The following is a 20,831-nucleotide window of genomic DNA, read 5'->3' as shown; positions in this document are numbered from 1 at the left end:
AAGGGAACATAGAAAGCTACCTTCTACCAAGTTAGACCATGGTCCATCTAGCTCAGTATTGTCTACACTGACTGGCAACAGTTCTTCAGGGTTTCAGACAAGGAGTCTCTCCCGACCCTACCTTAGGATGTCAGGAATGGAACCTAGGACCTTCTGCATGCAAAGCTGATGCTCTGCCACTGATTTATGGCCCTTCTCTATGGATTCCTCGCAACTGGAGACACACTCTAGATTCTGGGTTTGGGCACCATACCCCAGCTGAAGCCCTCCAGCACCAAAGCTGGCTGGAAATTGTCCTGCAGTGACAGTAGCAACAAGGGTATAAAAGGAAGGAAGGAAACCAGGAGAATCAAGGCTGGCATTTGAGGTCAGAAACAGAAGCCTGTTTCATTAATTTTTTGTACTCATTTTTGCTTCTGTGAGGGACCAGGTGGGGAGGGAGCTTGCTAGTCAACAAGGCAGCTTAACATCCTGACCACAATTCTCGTAGAGGAACAGTGGGGCTGGGCACCTCTGAGAGACAAATTAAAAAGGGTTGCTGAAGCATGTAATCAAAAGCAAAATTAAAAACTACCTATGTGGAAGCTACCTTTGCCTCTCTATCTGTAACTGGGGAACAAGGAGGCATTTAGGTTGGCTGACCATTACAGCCATTTCCTTGAAAGGGAAGATTTTCCAAGTGGGGAACCTTGAAGGACTGGATGCAACCCACACGCCTTACAACTATCTTTGACCAAAAGACTCTGTAATCTTTACCTCAAACTCAGTTGCTGAACCCCTTGCTTTTGCCAGGGCCATACCAGCCAATTTTCCATTGGGTTAATAACATCCCCAGGGACTACATTCCTCTCTCCTTCCAGGAAAACTTAGTGGGGGCATACAAGGCAGAAAAACAAACAGCAATTCAGATTCAGTTTCTCCCTTGCTTATGGAAGATATGCACTCTCTCTCTCTTCCTTCTCCTCGTCTGTGTTAGATACAGATAAGGGGATTTTAGAACAGCATTGTTGTCTTAAATGAAGATTTGTTGAGCAGCAAGGATTGTATACTCTTTTTGTGGTGTACAACTCTTATGCGCATTGCTTTGTCAGAAGAAGCAAGCTTTGTCAGAAAGGCAATAGAGAGATAGTAGTTGAATAACAGTAGTGACAACTGTCAGTATTCATTATTCATTTATTCTCCGCAACAGTCTGTTCCCAGCCCACAAATGTTCTACCGAGTATCACTTCCTTTCAAATTACATTTCACTGCAAAATACAACAATGTGGGAGTGAGAGTTATTGTTGCAGTTTTCAGAAGATTTTATTAAAAAAAAATGATAGGGGGAATCACACATAGTCCTTTTTTTACCCTTGCCCAAATGGATGAATAGAAAGGAATATGAAGAATAAGCTCATTGGATGGGGTGGGAAAGAAGCAAATGGCAAGCTACCAGTACTTGTTACACTTTCCCTTTACCTTATACTCCAGGGGCCCATCCATTAGATCAGGAGTGCGGAACCTCCAGGCCCTTGGGAATCTTCTCCAGGCAAACTTCTCACCAGCCCTCTCCACATCTTCATCGACTGCTTTTGCCTGGCTAGCATGGAAAATAGCAGAAAAATTTACAGTGTCCCACAGAAATCACAGACTATGTGTGCAGACCCATCATTCTGAGCCAAGGATTTTTCAGTGGTGGCTCCAAAAGTGTGGGATATTATTCCTTATGATATTAGGCAGTCCCCATTCCTGGATATTTTCAAGCAGACCTTTAAAACCTTGCCTTAAAGGAAAGTAATTGTGGTTGTGGCTCTGATTGTTTGGCCTGGTCTTGATGATTTTCTTAATCCATATTTTTGATGTTGAATTGATCGTTTAATAAAATGGTATTGTTTTATTGAGATGTTTCCAAAGGTTCTCTATTGTATTTATTACAGAATATTATGTGAACACATAAATCACAGAATGTTTGAGCAACTTGATTGGAACCTTAACATATTTTTTTACATTTTACAAAAATGGGTAAACACCCATATAATAATAATAATAATAATAATAATAATAATAATAATGGGGCAGGATGCAAGTTTATGGATCACTGAAGGAAAATTATCAATATAATAAGTTACACAATGGGATGGTACACTATACAGTATATTTTGTCTGTCTTACAGGCACAACTATGAGATAGTGTAATGTTATTTCCACTTTAGAGATGCAGACCTGAGGCTGAGACACAGTGGTTAGTTCAGGATCCAAGCCTGGTCCACTTCCATTGTTCTGCATTTGTACATGCGGAGACCTTTACAATACACAAATATAAGGGAGATTTAATGGATGCCTGTGGTTTTCTTCACACTGAATTGCTTCAAGTTCTATGCACTAATTGTGCATCTTCTGACTTTATTTAATGTGTTTTCCATTTGTCCTAAACTTTTCTGTGCATCATCTTCCAGCATACTTCTAGATGAAGAAGGACACATTAAGATTACAGGTGTGTAGCATCCCCCACACCCCATGTAGCAGCTCCATCTTTTTGCGTTATACCTGTCATTTCCTCCTGGTGATGAATAGACACTGAGATACATGCTTGGACTTTCACTGGCTTCCTAATCTCTTTTGGCACGATTTAAGGTTTAGCTTTAAAGCCTAATTAGATCCCATCTCCTTTGTAATCCATTGCAATGAAAACTAATAGATGCCACTCTAATGGCCTTGTTTTCTGATGTTTTAATCTAGGTTTTAAGTTTAGCCCCTTGTTGTTTTACTTCTTCTTGGTAAGCTGCTTTGAGAAACTGAAATTAAATAAACAATCTCTCAGATGCAGCAAAGCTGCCCCCTAAATACCGTATTTTTTGCCCCATAGGGCGCACCTAGTTTTTTTCGGGGGGAATAAAGAAAAAAAAATTATTTTTCCACCCCAGGCTGGGGTGGGGGAAGCCCGAGCTTCTCCTGACCCCAGCCCCCAGAACAGGCTGCTATCCGCAAGCCTAGGGAGCCTGGCGGGAACTCCCGCGGGCTCCCAAAGCTTGCGGATAGCTTCCTGAAGCCTGGAGAGCGAGAGGGGTCGGTGCGCACCGACCCCTCTCGCTCTCCAGGCTTCAGCAAAAGCCTGCATTCACCCCATAGGACGCACACACATTTCCCCTTCATTTTTGGAGGGGGAAAAGTGTGTCCTATAGGGCGAAAAATACGGTAATAGCAATTTTGCATCAGGTTCAGAAAACAGATACTATTTGGGGGGTCTCCTCAGTTGTGGAAATCTTCCCATTGCAGATTTACTAAAATTCACTCCTTCCCACTGCAGACCACTTACATTGCAAGGCTATTCCAAGCCCACTTTAACTTGATGGCAGCATCTGCTAATGCTGAACCTCCAGGGCTACCAACTGAGCGCAACACTCAAAACTTAGAAGAAGGGTATAAAGTTTATATTTCAGCTTCTAAGATTTACATGTGGCTCCTGGTTTTAAATTCTCTTCCCTTTGTCCATTGCTTGGTTCTTCTAGAAAAGAGACTAATAATTTTTACTATAAAAAATTAGAGCTGGATTGGGTTCTGTGTCTTGACTGGTGTATTTAAAGTGACTGCAAGTGTCTTTATATCACATACTCAATTTCTTTCTTTTTTAAATCTACCTTTATTTAGATTTTGGCCTGAGCAAGGAAGCCATCGATCATGACAAGAGAGCATATTCATTCTGTGGGACAATAGAGTACATGGCCCCAGAGGTGGTCAACCGGCGAGGCCACACTCAAAGCGCCGACTGGTGGTCCTTCGGTGTCCTAATGGTAATGAGACAATCCTTATTTTGGGATTGACTGCTTTAGCCTGGTGGACCCTTTGGCAGTGGCTGTGCTATTTCCTATCAAACCATTATTAAGCTACTTCTAAGAAGCACATTTATGAGTTTGAGTTTCTTCACCATCACCATGATATCAGCATTGGGAAACGAAATCATCTCTGGCACTTATCATTGCTATGAAGCAGTTTTATTCTGAGCGTTTAGTATTTTAGCTTCTTTCGCCAAGAGTCTGCCGTTTTCCCCATTGCATCCACCTCAACTGAGGCTGTCCACACTTCTTTGTACTTCTTTATATATTATCCAATCCCAAGGGAAGGAAAGTAGTTGAGTTTTTCCTGCAGCTTCTATTCATTAGAGAAGCACAGCCTCATAATCCATAACATGCTGTTGCTAGGAAACTGGAGAGCCTTAGTATACTGCCAGATGAATTAGTGCAAAAAGAGAGGTCAAGAAAGAGAGAAATTAAGTAACCCTTACTTGGTCTCCTCAGGATTATGAAGTGGCTGTTCACTTACTCTGAAATTAGAACTTCATATTGAAGGAACTGGAGGCAAAAGATTCCTGCATTGCAGGGGGTTGGACCAGATGACCCTTGTGCTCCCCTCCAACTGTACAATTCTATGATTCTTTATCTGTGTGGGGAGTAAAATGGGGCTTCTCAGTCTCCTACAAGATATATAGACACCAACAGGGTCTGCCCAAGGCATTTTGTTACCTGAGGAAAAGGACAAGGTGGTGTCTCCTACCACCATTCCACAAAAGAAGCTAACCAGACTGGCAACTGAACTTCAGCAGTGGCAATGTTGATGGGAAGCAGGCTAGCTTGGAGGGCACAGGGCTGGCTGTGTGCCACACAGAACTTTGTTCCCCTCTAACAGAGGGGAACGCCCAAAAAGAATGGCAGGGCATGGTGGCAGCAAACCACAGGCACTCACACTCCACCATCTTCTGCTTGAGGCAGCTGCCTAACTCTGCCTAATGGTAGGGCTGGCCCTGGACACCAAGGAGAAGTTAAGAGACAGAGCTGATGAAGAGCGATTTGGTGTCAGCTGAAACCCCCAGAATATGCTCACATCTATATTTGAATTCTGTTCTGTCTGTGGTGATTACAGGAGACAGCCTCTATATATGCGGTCAGCAGAATGACCGCATATATAGGACACATATCATTTCACAGGTTTATTTAACCCAGAATAGCAACATTTCCCCAAATCCAGTATTCACCATCAAACACCAGTCACAGGGCCAATTCACACAGTTATTTTTCCCTGCTTCCTTTTTCTCAAGAAGATAAACATGTCATAATGAGGCAACAAAGCAAAGTTTTTGTGACAATGAGAGTCCAGCTGATACTCTCTGTACAGCCTTAAGTTTCTTCCCTCTTATCTGTAAGTCACAAAATAACTTTCTGAAAGGACAGTGTGCACTAACCTCTCACCTGCAGGTTGCTGCTGTGTGTCTTATGTGCACAGGTCTTCCTATTGTATTTTGTTTCCTAGCAGGAACTTCATTCACCTTCCTTCCTTCTGTGTGAATCCCAGTCGATCTTTTAATCATTCCTGAGCCCTCAGCCTCAAAGAACAGAGTAAAGTGACCTTAAAAAGTATCAGTCAGTATTTTTGTGCCAAAGTGACCTAAGAAAGTGCCAGACAGTACCTTGCAGCAAGCTGAGTAAACTACAGCCATCAATTTTAAATTATCTGGACACAGGAGGAAAGTACTAAAAAGAAAACAAAATTTGTTATATGATTATTTTTTAATAGACTGTACTCCCCACTGAAAGAGGGTATTGTGTGCAATATTTGCTACTTTTTAGTGATGTTAAATAGAAATAATGTATATGCCAACTCTGCCCCCACCCTCAATATCTAACTTTCCTTAATATTCATACATATAAGGTACAGTTAAGGTACAGATTCTTCTCCTGTAGTCTCCTCTCAAAATTGTAATGGCTAGTCTGTTACAATTTGTGCTGCAACAAAACGTTGCAGTGTAGAATTCTTCTGGTCAGGGTTGCAGCTAGCTAGCCAGCCATACTCTTTTCCAGCACACTCCATTCCATTCTCCTTACTTTACCCACTTGCCTGCTGTGTTTTCTATCCCTCCCTGCAACTGTCAGCATTCTATGGTCAGTTGGCATTCTCAATTCTCATTGGAGTAGGGGTTCATTTGAAGGGGGATCTCCCTTTTTCTTTTTTCTGAAAGAATGTTTCTACTCCTGCAAACCTTTCCTCTTGTGTACTGCATATTTGTGATCCACAGCATTAAGCTCAAATGGATGTCATAGTCCTATTTTTTTCTTTTCAAGATGTCTTCTATGCGCATATGATGCAGGGGGAGCTTTTAGTTTTATTTGCATCAGTAGCTTTTGCTAGAACAGCTAGAACAGTTTTTCTTTACACTAACAGCAACAAATGATTATACAGTATAGACCGTTGGCTCTTGTGTGCTTGATGGAAACTCCAGCTTCAGCATTGTGTAGACATGTTCTGACATTTTATTTTAAAATGGTTATAATTTTCAAACATTCATTAAAAAGATGGTTTTCTGTCTATCAGCCTACACTGTCAAGTGACTATCACACTTTGCTGGTAAAAGTTTCCACATTGCGGTGAAAGATGGAGCTGCTCCTCTTTTTAAGAAGGATATTTCATTTCCTAGAATAGCTTTTGCTAAATATTGTGTAGGTCAAACACCAGCTTGTCACCTTTCTTTCTTCTCTTTGGATTCTCATCTGTTCAGAATAGTACTAAGCACTTTTGTTTCCTCTTCTGTAATCCATGGACTTTTTTTTCAAAACATGGATGTTGCTCGCTTGAAAAACTTCAAAGCCTGTATCTCTTTAAATGCAGGTTCCATATCTTGTTCTTCCCTGTGACATCCAAGCTCTGGTAAACTGGTTAGTTTAAATCAGGGCTGTGAAAATTGTGAGCCTCCACATGTTGTTGGAATAGAACTCCTATTATTCCTGACCACTGACCATGCTGGCTGGGGCTGATGAGAATTGGCGTCCAGCAACATCTGGAGGTTCCTCAATCCTTGCAGAAGCTTTCAGTCACCTCCTCTTGGGCATGGAACAGAGTAGGGAAGAGCACACAACTGAGTGAGCACAGGTCTTTTGCAAACTCATTTTTGTAGCAGGGAAGAGTGATTTCCCATTATGTCTGAACTGGGCCATTGTCTTTTAGTATCACCAGATGCCACATTGGACTCAGGCTATTTGCTGTACTCAGTAAGTGACATTTTGAGCTAATTTTCAATAAGGGAAAAAAAATAGAATTCCTGTGGAACTTGTGCGATGCTCCTTGAATTTTGAATTTGGTATGGCTTTTTAAAAAACCATTTAATCTGTCAAAGCAAATGTAGAACAACTATTCTTTGGGGCTTATAATTCCACTTGTATTGCTTTCAGTTACGAAAATGTAAGTGAAAGATGTACTCTGAGCTATTTAAACTAGATTTAGTATCCAATTATAATTTGTCTTAATCAAAGTGGAACAGATGTTAGCATGATGCCGATCGTGCTTGGAGTGGCATCTCGTAAACTAGGGAACTAAAAGAATTTGGGGGGAGGGTGGAAGGAAGGCAAACAAAAGAGGCAAAATGATTTAGGGGTTAAGGGCTCTGACCATAGAGTTTGGACTTCCCTTGGGGGCTCTTGAGGTAGGGCCTATGACACCAGTTGCAATGATCACCAGTGCTTCTGCCGAGAACACCACACCACTACTTGCAATGCTTATGCACTTAGGTCTTTATTTAGATTTCTGCTCTCCTCCTTTTACAGTTTGAAATGTTGACAGGGTCGTTGCCATTCCAGGGGAAAGACAGAAAGGAGACAATGGCTCTCATTCTCAAGTGAGTAGTAAGCTCCAACTTGTTTGTTGACGTAAAATGTATATCCTTGTGCTTGGAATAGACAAAGTTTGCTTGGCTGTAGAGGCGGGGGAGAAATTTGATTCAACTTTCATTTAAAGACAAACCTACCAATTCTGAAATAATCTGTGAACAGCCAGACCATTGGCACATCTGGTTCAGTACTGCCTATATGGAATGGCAGCAGTTCTCCAGGATTTCGGATCGGTCCCTCCCAGCCCTATCTGGAGATGTTGGGGATTAAACCTGGGACCTTGTGCATGCAAAGCAGATGTCCCACCACTGTGCTATGGTACAGCCCTTCCTATATGTGAGCTAGTAGTAGGGTAAATAAAATAAATAGCTGGAAGCTCTAGATCAGTAATCTGCAGCTATGTCAGACCCCCAACCTGCAACATGGCATCCAAATTAAATTATTTATTTATTGCGTATGCCCATTTTTCTTCTATTCCCACTACGGTGACTAGATGCAAAGGAGGGCAGAGTTCCTGCCATTTTATATTTAAAGGGGGGAATTACACACTTCCCATAGCCATTGTGAAGAAGAATAAGCATGGTAAAGACTATGAGGAAAGAATTAAAGAAATGTTTAATAGAGTCAGTATTATGGAACATTCTTTATCCAATATGCCTCGAGATTACTTTGGGAACTCTCTATATTTTTCCATACATATTTCCTCTGCACATCTGTATTTATTTCCACTGCTAAATATGTGTGTGATCTTTTTAGACATTTCTGAAAAGTCCTCCTACATTTTAAACGTTTCTGTTCTTTCAGAGCCAAGCTAGGAATGCCACAGTTTTTGAGCACAGAAGCTCAGAGTTTGCTTCGAGCTCTTTTCAAGAGGAATCCATCCAACAGATTAGGTATGGGGATTCATTTCATTTCTGGTCTGTGATAAATTCAGCAATAGATTACAATCAAATGTTAATCTGTAGTTTGTTTTCCTTGTCACTTAATTTTGATTTGTTCTCATGTAAATGGCATAGTTGAACAATGTGCTGGGAAGAGATGCAAGGTAATGGAGCTTTAATTAAATATGTGTTTTGGGCTTTTAATATGGATTGAACAGATTGTTGAAGAATTGGTTTAATAATGGCAATTAGTCATGATAGCTAAATGTTGTCCGAAATAGATGCTAGTTTCGAAACAGATGCTAGTTATTTATTTCCTTATAGGAGTATTTCTAAACAGCCAGCTCATACAGAAACAATACAACAGTGATGTACAATATAAGCATTAAAACATCAAAGAATAATAAAATTATAAAATACTGAACAAATGACCAATACTGAATCAAATTAATTCCACACCCACCCACTCTTCAGCCGATGTCACTTGTGATGCCATCTAATGAGTCACAGAGCATAGGTAAATCCTGAGTTGGCTGTGCATGCCTGTTCCCAGTCCAGAAGGGCAGCATGTAGTCAAAGCAGCAGGATTTTACAAGACGTTTGCATCAAAAGCCCTGATAAAACCTAGGAAAAAATGTTTTAGCAGTGCCTTGCAAGGTCCCAACTTCAGGACTTCAAAGAACCTCGAACCTTTGTGACATTCCATGATTGACAGGTGAGTGGCCCCACCCACATCTAAAATTTGGCCCGCCAGGCTGATTCTGATAAGAATCTGGTGCATGGAAACAATTAAGTTCCCTACCCAGCTCTCATAGGGAAGCGGGTGGCACTGTGGGTTAAACCACTTGCCGATCAGAAGGTTGGCGGTTCTAATCCTAGCGACTGGGTCCCTGCTCCTGCCAACCTAGCAGTTTGAAAGCATGTCAAAGTGCAAATAGATAAATAGGTACCACTGCGGCGGGAAGGTAAACGGCATTTCCATGTGGTGCTCTGGTTCACCAGAAGCGGCTTAGTCATGCTGGCCACATCACCCGGAAGCTGTACGCTGGCTCCCTCAGCCAATAAAGCGAGATGAGTGCCGCAACCCCAGAGTCGGTCATGACTGGACCTAATGGTCAGGGCTCCCTTTACCTTTACCTTTACCTTTACCTTACCCAGCTCCCACCATTTTCCAATGCCCTCTTTTTGTGTGCTAGTCTCTTGCAGTAAAAATCACCAGAGAGTCTTGTGGCATTTTAAAGATTAACCAAATTCTTTATGGCATAAGCTTATGCCATAATCAATTTGTTAATCTTGAAGGGGCCACAACACACACGCACACACACACACTCTGCTTGCAAGAAACTTAAGTAGAAAAAAAGGGGGGAAATACTATAGGGAAAAGAAAAAGTGAACCTTTGTCTCTTGTAAGATTGGTCTCAGGATTTTTTTTTTTTAATTACCTAATTACCCAGTTGATTAAGGAGTTCACTGACAGCAGCATCCCAGGGGATTATGGCATCTAATTAAATTTCTTTTAGAGAGCCGAACATAGGACAGCAAGTGCAGATAGATGTGAAAACCTGCTACCGTGTCTAAGCGACATTACCAGCTTTCTGACTTGGATTCCAAATAAACATGTAAAGCTAAATTAAGTACATAATTTGATCCAATCAGAGCCGAAAAGGAAATCGGAGAGGAAAAGGAAAGATGGTTTTCCTCCGCCTTGCATCCTTAGCTGCTCAACTGCTTGAGGTGGCGTGACGAAGGCTGACTATATAGAGCATTTGATCACACACCCACCAGTCTCTCCAGTAGAGTTCTAACAGGCAGTTGTTAACAGGATTCTTGGCAGCCTGATGTTATTGCCATCTGGCTGAGCTATAGGTCTTGCATTTCTATTGATATGTAGCTGAGGAGGAAGGAAACTCTCAGATTTGGTTTTTCTTTGCTGGAGCTGCTACAAATACTAATATAATCTTTATTTTTTTTTTTTAAATAATATTTATTATCATTTTTGAAAAATACAAATAACAAAGATGCATACATAACGAAAAATTACAGAAATAGAAAAAAAAGAAAAATTCCACCTTTTAATTCCCATTTTCAGTAACTTCTTTTCTAGACTTCCCCACGCCTCCCCTTCTTGTATTCCATTTCCCATATTTGTTCAGCAAGATTTATCCTTAATATCATCACTTGTTTTAACCATTATTTCAATATTGTATTTGCTTTAATCTAATCAGAGACACTTAAACTATATATCTTGTTCATATATAAACAGGATAGAAGAGCAGAAAGAATATAGAATAAAAATAAAAATATTTTTCCTAAGGTTGTCCCTAGTTCCCGTCCACGAATTCCCCATTTTATTACTAAAGAATAAGATAAAAAAAGGAAAAAAGAATTTTTACACTGCATAGTGAAAATTAGATCCCCTTCGGGCTCCCAAACCCTCCTTTTCCATCCCCAGTTTTCACCCCAAACCTAGGTCCATAAGTCTATCTTTTTAACCCGGTGCCCTAACGTCCGAGGCTCTCAGGTCCCCTTCAGTCCCTCTCAGCCGGCTTTTTTGAAAATCTTTTATATTAAATACCCAAACTCGAAAAAGTACTTTCCCAATACTGTCAATAATTTTTTCAGCCAAGTCAAGTTGTTTAAGTGTGAAACTCTGTCTTTGTTTCTTAAGTTCATACATCCCAGCTAGTCCAGCTTTCACTCTGGTCGGGTTTGAAGTCATCTTGATAAGTCCTCGGCTCTCATTTACCTTCTGTATCCCTTCAGCCGTCCCTTGTTTGACAAATGTCTTTTCCTCCTCTTCTTTCTTTAGTTTCCTTTCTTGTCCAGCTGCCGGTGTTTTGAGTATCAGGCCCTTTTCCTTCTCAGTGATTATATTCTCTTTTGGTTTCAGCTTTAAAGGGCTTGTAGACCAAACATGACCTTGCTCATACGTCTCTTGCAGCTTTCTCATGAGAACAACCAGCTCTTGCAGCTCTGCTCGCATTTCCCGACATATTTCCATCTTGTAATGTCCGTAGATCCCCTCTAGAGGGATTCTTGTTACTTAGTATTCCTTTCACTTTCGACCCAAAAGTCAATGTTATTTGTATCAATTTTCCTTTACTTTAAGTTACTTTATATCCAGATCATCGGCTAAGAGTTAAAACTTTCAGTTATTCCCAGACCTTGACAGCTAATCTGACAGCTGTCAAAGGCTTGTAAGTCCACCGCAGGCTCTTTCACAAATTACTCCCAGTCTTTAGAAAAGTGGTACTTAATCCAAATATCTAAACTCTTGCCCTCCAGCACGATAACTTAATCTTTTAAAATCCGTGGAGTTAATATCTTTTATCCGATCACTAAAAAATGAGCGACGACTCTTCTCACAACCTTAGTTGACAGATCTTTGCTGTTAAGCTGTTTACAATGGGGGTGAGGCGGACTTCCTCTTTTCACCTACCCCCGCTCGTACCAAATCCAAATATAAATAATTTCAAAAGTTCGGTTCCAGATTACTCACGGGTTGTTGCTCTTAAATTTAAGTCCGAATTTTAGACGGAAGAAGTCAGCGCTGTCCGGCAAATGGCATGCGGCTTCACTCAGCGGGGGAAGCAGAGGACTCACAGCACCACGCCGCTCCCCGGCACCCGTTCCGTAGCCTTTAAAAAGGCTCCTTCGCGGGTCGGGAGGGCGCTAGCGGTGCCCGCCGAGTCACCACGTCCCCGGTCATTCGCGCCCGAGGTTTTTGAGGGTCCCCGTGTCGCCGGCACGGCAAGACCCAGCCCCCGCTGAGCAGATTCCCTCCGGAGCTCGGAGGGAATCCGCCATTAGCCGATCGCGCTAACCCGGAAGTCCCTAAATACTAATATAATCTTTAAGGTAAAAGGTTTTTTTCCATAATGCACGCATGTCAGCCGCTACAGGCCATGAAAGGAAGCTTAAGTTTCTGGGATGTCACTCTGAAGACTGAAATAAAAAGATATTCCTCTGCAGTTAAGCTGGCCTTGGATGGACTGGTCCCACGGAGCTATCCTTAATGCTGTCCATAATCTTAGCCTATGTCTTCATTCTTTTTAAAGGCACTCACCCAGTGTTTTCCCCTAGGAATGTTTACCAACTTAATCAAACAGTGAGATACACGTAGAAAAATATTCCAATGGAATTTCAGGCTCATGTAGATTCCTTCCCTGCCCCCCATACTAAAAGTACTGTATAGGTATATTTATATACCTTTTTGTACCCAAAGCCCCCCAAACAGCATATTACATATTACAAAAGAAATATACTACAAAAGTGCAATATAGTGCAATCGTAAGACGCCCCAGTTTGAATCTTGCCTTGACCATGAACTTAGATGGCCTTAGGCAAGGCAAACTCTCTTGCCCTTCATCCTTCCCCCTTTCCTATGTAGGATAATAATACTCACCTTATAGGGGTGTTACAAGACTTACAACTAGCTAATGCATGTGAAGTGCTTTCAATACTTGAAAGTGCCGGGCAAATGCTCCTGCTTCTATTATCACCACCATAGATCAATCTAAAAAAAAGGCATTGTGCATCTGTCATGTATTTCCACATACAAAGCCACCAAGTATCCTCTCAGGTCCTGCATTGCTTCCACATAGTAGATTCAGTTCCCTTCCAGGGGTCCTTTAGATACAGTGCAGAGTGTTCCATAACTGGCTGAGGCTGGACTTGGGTCCCATCAGTGATGCGAGAGGACGTTGTCCCTTGCACCAGCAGTTGGTCTCTGGAGCTGGATCCTGTAAGTCTCTGCCTCAGCCATTGCACTGGAAAATGTTTCATATGATCATTCACACTTGTTACAGGTAGCACTGGGGTCAGATTCTGACAATGAACATTCAGAAGATGGTTAAATAAAGGAAGATTGATGATGTGGTTGAAATGCTTGCTTTGAGTGCGTAGGCGACGTACGCTTCATAAAAGTATTTGCGTTTTTGGCCTGCCAGTGTGATTCTTTCTCTGCCCACTTATTTAACTACAGCTTCTATAGAAAACCATTTGTTCTTTTCAAATCTGCCTATAGAATTTTAACTAGTAGTCTTTCCAGGAATTACTTTGATTAGATGTTGCTGTTCAGCACTACATAAGTGGTAAAGCACTAACTTAAATCATAAGAAGCACAGTGAAGGGGTCAATTACGTTAGCAGGAAACAGAAGGTGAGGGCAGAATGATTCTGTTCCTCTTACTACTACTATTATTGTTATTTTTAAACTCTGGTGTACAGTACTACAGCTGAAAATAAATGCTGTATACTATTTGTGTTGGTGAGAGCCCCTTGGGACATGCATTGTTCCACAGTTCCTCTGAGTCCAACTTAGCACAATTGATGCCTCAAATAGCAACCATGGAACAGCAGCAATAAAATCCATCATTGGGCGGCCCCAACTAAAGAAGAAGAAGAAGAAACCCACTGGAATTTAAATGCTCACATAAAAGGAGGCAAAGAAGGGACCAAACAAACCTTACTCGAAAGCCTATTTTGTAGTTTTGGAACCACAACCAGAAGGCCACCTCTCTTGCCCGTACCAGCCACAGATCTCTTGCTGGGGTTGGGGAGACAGTGAGAAGGTCCTCTTTATTAGAAATGATGTTCATTTTACATCCTCTTTATTATCTCTCTTTCATTGCTTTGGCAGGTGCTGGCCTTGATGGAGTTGAAGAAATTAAGCGGCATCCTTTTTTTGCTACTATAGACTGGAATGTAAGTAATTCACATGATTGTCTTGTCTGACTAGTTAGATGTGCAGCCCAAATCCAGAATTTTTCCTTGCTCAGAACAACCTGACTCCAGCACTGCTTCCCCAGTGTGTTTGCAAGCAGGAATGCAATCCTGCATAGAGCAACTCTTTTAAAAAAACACCTCAACAGCTGGATTGTCTCCTACCTGTGCATTTGCACCACACAGACCTCCCTACCACATCGCCCCTCTCCTACTTCACAGTGAATCAGCTGTCAGGAGATCAAGTGAGTGCCACTGACCCACAACACCATCCACTACTGTCTACTGCCCAATTTTGGCTACACTAAAATTCTGGATACCTGAACTGTTTTCTGTGGGGCAATAATCACTCCTCCACTAAGAGAGGCCAAAACTGTCTAGACAGTACACATATCACTCTAACCTTCTCTTTCTCTAATAGGCTAGATCTGCTTTTGTAGATGTCAGTCATTGCTACAATTCATTCATTGCCTCAAAATACAGAAAGGCTCGAGTCCTCTTCTTTCTCATAAAACAGATGAGAATAGTACCTGCATGTTTTGCTTTATATCACAGGTAGGGATCTGAAGAGCCAGGGCGGGGGGGGGGGGACCACAGCAAAATTCAGGTGGGAAAAAACACTTGAGGACAAGCAAGAGCAGTATATAGGGCATTGCCATTGTCATAAGAGAAGAAAAAAGGATCCAGTGTCTCCTTGGCTTGTGGCCTTCCTCTTGCTGGCACGGTTGGAGCATCTGTTTCTGTCCTCTTGTCTAGTATAGAACTACATAATTTTGTTTCCATCCAATCTGTGCTTCTGCAAATTCATTGGGTCCAAGATTTAAAGGCAGACATGTAAGTGATGATAGCAGTGCTTCTGCATTTGACTAGATTATGAAACAAGCAGCACCCTTAGGGCTTGTTGTTGGAAAGTACAGAATGTTGCGGAGTACAGAACATCTTCAGGTATTTGGCCAAGGAACACAGTCTGGGATTCTGCCAATTATAACCCTCCTGCAACACCATTGCAAGGCCCTCACACAGCACAATCTCTGACTCATCTTCTTTCCTACTTCAGATTCCTCCACCTTCTGCAGCATGTGAAAGAAATTGGTCTATTTTTGGAAATACTCACATCAAATCAAGCAATAAATTGACTTGTGGATGGGTGGAATTTTCAGTCAGGCCAAACCTTTGGTTTTTAAAGGTCCATGATAAATGTGATGGCAAATATTAAAAAAAAACAGGAATGGTTAGCTTAGAGGAAGAGACCAATTGAATTTCTTGTAGTATTCATTGAGTCTTGTCTCTGCTCCCCTTTTCTTTAACTCTTTTTATGTCAACTTGTCATTGTGGAGGACTGGAGAAGACAGTGATTTTTAGAATAAGTAATGATTTGTTTTACTATAATATCGATAGTTTCTGCTATCAATTTCTGCTATCCTTTTTTATTATAATATTGATAGTTTCTGATAGTTATGCCTGCTTCTCATAAACTGGCAAAACCAAAAATATGCTATGTTCCTTACAATTCAGCAGCTTCTAATGCCACTTGTAATGAAAACTTAAAATATTTATTTATTAAATTTCTAGACCACCCTTCTTCTGAGCATCACAGGGCAGTTTACAAAACAAAAACACACAACACACAACACACAACATAACAACAAACAAAACAATAACCCACCCACACAGTTTAAAAGGCCATAGATTACTTAATTAGCCAAAGGCCTATGAGAAGAGGAATGGTTTTTTCCTGGTGCCTAAAATATAATTCAATTTGTAATTATTGTTTGTGTAAACTGTACTTTTAATATACCAAAAATATATTCTGTGGTAAACCAAGTTATACATAATGCATTTGATGTTCCTAAAGTAACAAAGTGACTTGTAACATGTAGAGAGTACTTTTTTTAAATAGAAAGTATGGCATTTTTGCCAATTAATTCTGTTCTTTTCTGAAACCTCTAACGGGGGAAAACACCAATTCCACACCCTCTCCCAAACTGGTTTCAAAATTTCCAAAAAAAGTACATTTCTAATCTCAGGTTATGCAACTGCTAGACAGCTACTTTTTAATGAAAAAAGCTACACATCTGGGGGCTGTGGATCATCTGGGAAGGGGACTGCTCCCCCCCCCCGACACCAATGAATAAATGTAATTGAAATGTGAGAGACTAATTTCCACATAATGAGCATATAGTTCAGATATAGTTTTTTCTGGATTCAACCCAACATAATTATGAATGGGATTTTAATGTTACTATTTCAGCCTGGTTGTCTAAGGCTTTTGATCCTAGCCATAGACTGGCAACGCCACTATTTGCAAGGGACATTTCAGGGGCGGGTGGGGGTTGAGTGTAGCTTTTAAAAGCCCAGTAGCAGCAGATGGTCTGTTTGACTTGATGGTTTTCTGAATATGAACCAGCATGAGTTCTGAACGGAAGCTAGTCCTTGATGTCTTATAATGATGCTTCCAGCTGCTGAAAACGCCTTTGTGGCTAGAGAAGAGGAATAGAGCTAATGCAGGTGCTTTGTTCTCATTGCTGTTATTACTGGGAAAGGTCAGCAATGAGCTCAGTTTTGTTCCATGATCACACACTTTTTAGTCTTTCTTATACCTCTTGCCCCATTCAGCACACATGGTATGAATATTGATATATTTTATTTATGGAGAAGAAAAACTTCCTTACATTCGCTGCTGGATATGATCCAAAGTATTCAGACTGCTTTTAATTAAATACTAATAAGAAAAGTAAAGACAGTCTAATTACCTATGCCACATTATTCTTATAATATTTTCTCTTCACATTTGATGGAAGCATTGTTTCGGAATAAAAACACCACACCACAGTTCCCATTACTAATTATAAGTAGGTATTTAAGGATGCCAACTAATTAAATGTTCTGTATTTTAAAAAGCAAATCATTTAATAAAAATAGCTATTAAATATTACAAATATACACCTTGTATTTTGAGAATGTCTCAACAGACATTTATATCCCACCTTTTCTCCAGACTTGGACTCAAGGCTCAGATAAAATACAAAAGGGTAAAACATATAAAAGATACAGTAATGATTAAAACAATTTTAAAAACAACATTATCTCTGGACATTGCACTCACCAGCTCAAATCCCATTAAAATCTAGTGCTACAAGTGTTTCTCTCCCACCTTCCAAATCCTTATGCTCCCCAGCTTGGCCTAATAATAAACCTCTGATTGTTAATTACTCTGCTTTAATTGCATCCAGCCAGGGTGAGTCTGCATTGTGGCATCTCCTCTTCAGGAATAAAGCAACAGTTTTGGAAATGTCCAGTTAAAAAAATTAAGATGTGCTGAAGCTGCCCCTTGTATTGTGAGGTCACCCTGCCTACAACAACTTCATTACATGTCGTCATCCATCCTCTGTGTATATGGACCAGCAGAGGCTGAAGACTCACAAACAGAGTGGTGAGATGCCGTTGATGAATTCATCTGACCGTTAAACAAAGCCAGTTGGCCATCATGCTCCCCAAGTGCAAAGACTTCAAAGGAGAAGGGTTTTGTTTTTATCCAGTTCTTCTGCCTAAGAAATATATTCATCAAAAACATCAACTGAAGTTAAAAATAGAAATGAGCTATGTGTGCCTATTAACATAGAAATGGAAAAGTGATTCATAGATCTAAAGTGATGCCCTTTTTTGGCATCTCCTGACAGTATCGCTTTGTCAGTGCAACGGTTCAGACTCGATAATGTTCCAGAAGATAATTCATCCCTGTGTCTACTTACTGGATTGTGTGTTCATGTTCCTGTGTAGCAAGTGTATAATAGTTCAGGGAAATCATTCCTTCATCCCTGTGAGGAGCAGCTTTTTCGCGTTGCTGTGCGTCACTAGCTTTCGTTCTGCCTTTCTATTTCTGGAAGGTATCTGGAGATCAGCTCAGTTTCTCATCAAAGTCATTAGCTCTGTGAATACATTCAAATAGTCTGGAAATGGACAATCTTAGAGAAGGGAACATAAGACTCTGCCTGTTCTCTCTCCCCGCCCCCCATTGGAACTTGTGCACCTGAGCCCTTTGGACAAGCATTTGTTCTCGATTGATGGACCATACCTTACAAACATGGAACATACAAATGGCTCATTCAGTGCACTATTTGGACAAAGGTACATATGCATAGCTCTCTGTGAACAGGTTTCCATTAACGAATGGAACACAGTCAGCAGGTAGAATCTTCTGCCATCATCCCCATGCATTCATTTCTACACTGTGTGAACATCTGCACAGTGCTATTCATTGCAGGAAATGACTAAATAATGCTTAATTCAATTAAATGAGTGCCCTTCCAGATGATGACTGCCAGATGCATATAGAACATGTGTTTACATCTGCCTCTCTCATTTTTCTACCTATTTTTAAAAAGGAAATTCTGTTACACAAAGCATTCATATCTTCACAAATAATGGCAATGAGGCTTAACATGTGACTCATGGTTGCTTCCTTATTCTTCTTCGTGGTACGTTATATGGATCCCAGGAGAACAAGTCCTCTGTTAAGTTTACGTTGAAGTCCTGGGCAGAGTTATTGGAAACACACAGCAGCAGCAAGAAGTAAAGCTCTGCTCGAGGAAATGTGTAAAAGAGAGTTTGAGAAAGCAACGTTGCAAATGGCATCAGAATCTAGTCAAAACAAAGAAAACTGTGACAGGAATATTGGCCTGATATGAAACAATATCAATAAGTACAACAAACAAGTGGAGGAAGTTGGAATCAAAGATGAATATAAAAAATTAACTTTCTGAGAAATAAACAGACACCCCACACCCCTCTTCCATCTTAAATATGTGTTCACAAGTCTGCTTTGAAGCATTTTTAAAATCAACTTTTAAACAACTCTTACCTCATTCACCACATTAGGATTTGCAGTGCCTATCTATTTCCTGCACATGGATCACCCATTGACTCTCTCTCTCTCTTTCTGTCTTTTTCTTGCACAATATAAATAAATAAATAAACAGCCACTCACATTCTTGAGTGGGATTACATGTGGCATCAAACAGATGGTTGGTTGCTTGCTTGCTTGTCACAGTCTTCACAGTGCCAGTCACTTGTTAAGGAGTGAAAGGGCTTACTGCAGACCTCCACGTTGCCTTTTCCCTCCTCTAGTACGTAGTCTGCAGTGTTAAAGCTGGCCATCTGCCTGGGACTGTGCAAAGAAACAAACACGTGTCAGCTCTGTGTGCAAGGAGCTGCACTTTGAACCCTTACCTCATTTGTCCTCACAGCAATTTTGTGTAAGGTAAATCAGTTATCGCTCCCATTTAAAGCAAGACTCCACCCAGGGCTGACAATCCCAGAAACCCCTTAGTGGTTGTTTTCATACATTGCATCATGGCACATTACAACACTAATACCTCATTTGACTTGTGTGATACTGCTAAGCATAGAGGAAATATATGTTTAGGTGTAATAGAATATTTCAAGGGTGATCTTCCCACCTTTTCCTAGGCTTAGCACTGAACATAATTTCCTAAACACAAGATGCAATGTGTGTATTACAATACCACCCTATGCATGTATACTTGAAAGTATGGCCCATTGTGTTCAATAGGGCTTATTCCCAGGTAAGTGTGTATAGGACTGTAGCATGAACATAGCCAGGATTTATTTTTTGGGGGTAGGCTTTATGTTGGGGAGACAGAACCGAGTTATCTGTGATACAATTGGTCAGTTAAGTATTTTTATTTATTTACTTGTTTTTTGGGGGGGGAGCTGCCCTCCCTGGCTACACCCATGGACTGTAACCTAAAATATCTTTCCTGTGTTTTTGTTCTTTTATTTGTTCTTTGTTGGCAATTATTTTAATCCATCATTTGTGGTGGTGGTTGTTTTGCAGAAGTTGTACAGGAAAGAAATCATGCCGCCTTTTAAACCTGCTGTGGGACGGCCAGAGGACACCTTTCATTTTGACCCTGAATTCACTTCACGGACACCAACAGGTAATCAGGAACAGCAGCAAGAGAAATAAAATAAACAAATTCAATGGAAAAGATCATTATGAATGTTTTTTTATTCCTTCTATGAATCACTTCCCGTAAAGTATCTTGAAGCAATGTCACATTAAAAACAACAGCAATAAAGGGATTTTTTTATTCCATATGTCGAAACAAAAACAATTCCATATGTAAAAAGAATCCCATATACAAACAATTTAAAACAAGTTCATATGCAAAAATCAGTTTCGAATCCAGTACATATACAACATGGGATAGGGCCAGTAGTCCTGTAGGATCTTAATGCAAACCATGAAATTTAATGCTGACACAGAATGTCTAGCTATATTTTAAAAGTAGCCTTCCTCCCCCTTCTTAATCCACAGCTAGATACCCCTCTTTTGAAACAATAAAAATATCTTTCTATGAACATTATGACCAGGTGATCCTGGAGGGAAAGGATGCCAATCCAGATAGTTTTTCATACAGTTTTTACTTAGTTCTCTGTAACTTAAATTTTCTGGCTTTTCCAAGAGCCCAAGAATCAGTTATACAGGTACATTGTTCTTCCACAGGTGTCTCCCACATTACATATACTATAACACCACAGCTTCCTATGGCAACTAGACTACACATCACTGG

At 40.7% G+C, this 20,831-nt stretch overlaps 1 protein-coding gene across 5 annotated transcripts in view; it reads left to right on the top strand.

Moving 5' to 3' along the window:
- RPS6KA2 (ribosomal protein S6 kinase A2) overlaps nt 1-20,831 on the top strand; it is a 179,527-nt gene that overhangs the window by 141,075 nt on the left and 17,621 nt on the right. For all 5 annotated transcript variants that reach the window (XM_081855173.1, XM_081855175.1, XM_081855176.1 and 2 more), the window contains 6 exons: nt 2,436-2,473; nt 3,628-3,770; nt 7,569-7,639; nt 8,436-8,524; nt 14,153-14,217; nt 20,093-20,195. In XM_081855173.1, coding sequence (XP_081711299.1) covers nt 2,436-2,473; nt 3,628-3,770; nt 7,569-7,639; nt 8,436-8,524; nt 14,153-14,217; nt 20,093-20,195 — 509 coding nt within the window. The remainder of the gene's footprint in view (nt 1-2,435; nt 2,474-3,627; nt 3,771-7,568; nt 7,640-8,435; nt 8,525-14,152; nt 14,218-20,092; nt 20,196-20,831) is intronic.

This window comes from Podarcis erhardii (assembly GCF_964252035.2).
Source record: "Podarcis erhardii genome assembly, chromosome: 3".
Taxonomy (NCBI): Eukaryota; Metazoa; Chordata; class Lepidosauria; order Squamata; family Lacertidae; genus Podarcis; species Podarcis erhardii.
This window is presented reverse-complemented; position numbering and strand designations above follow the sequence as displayed.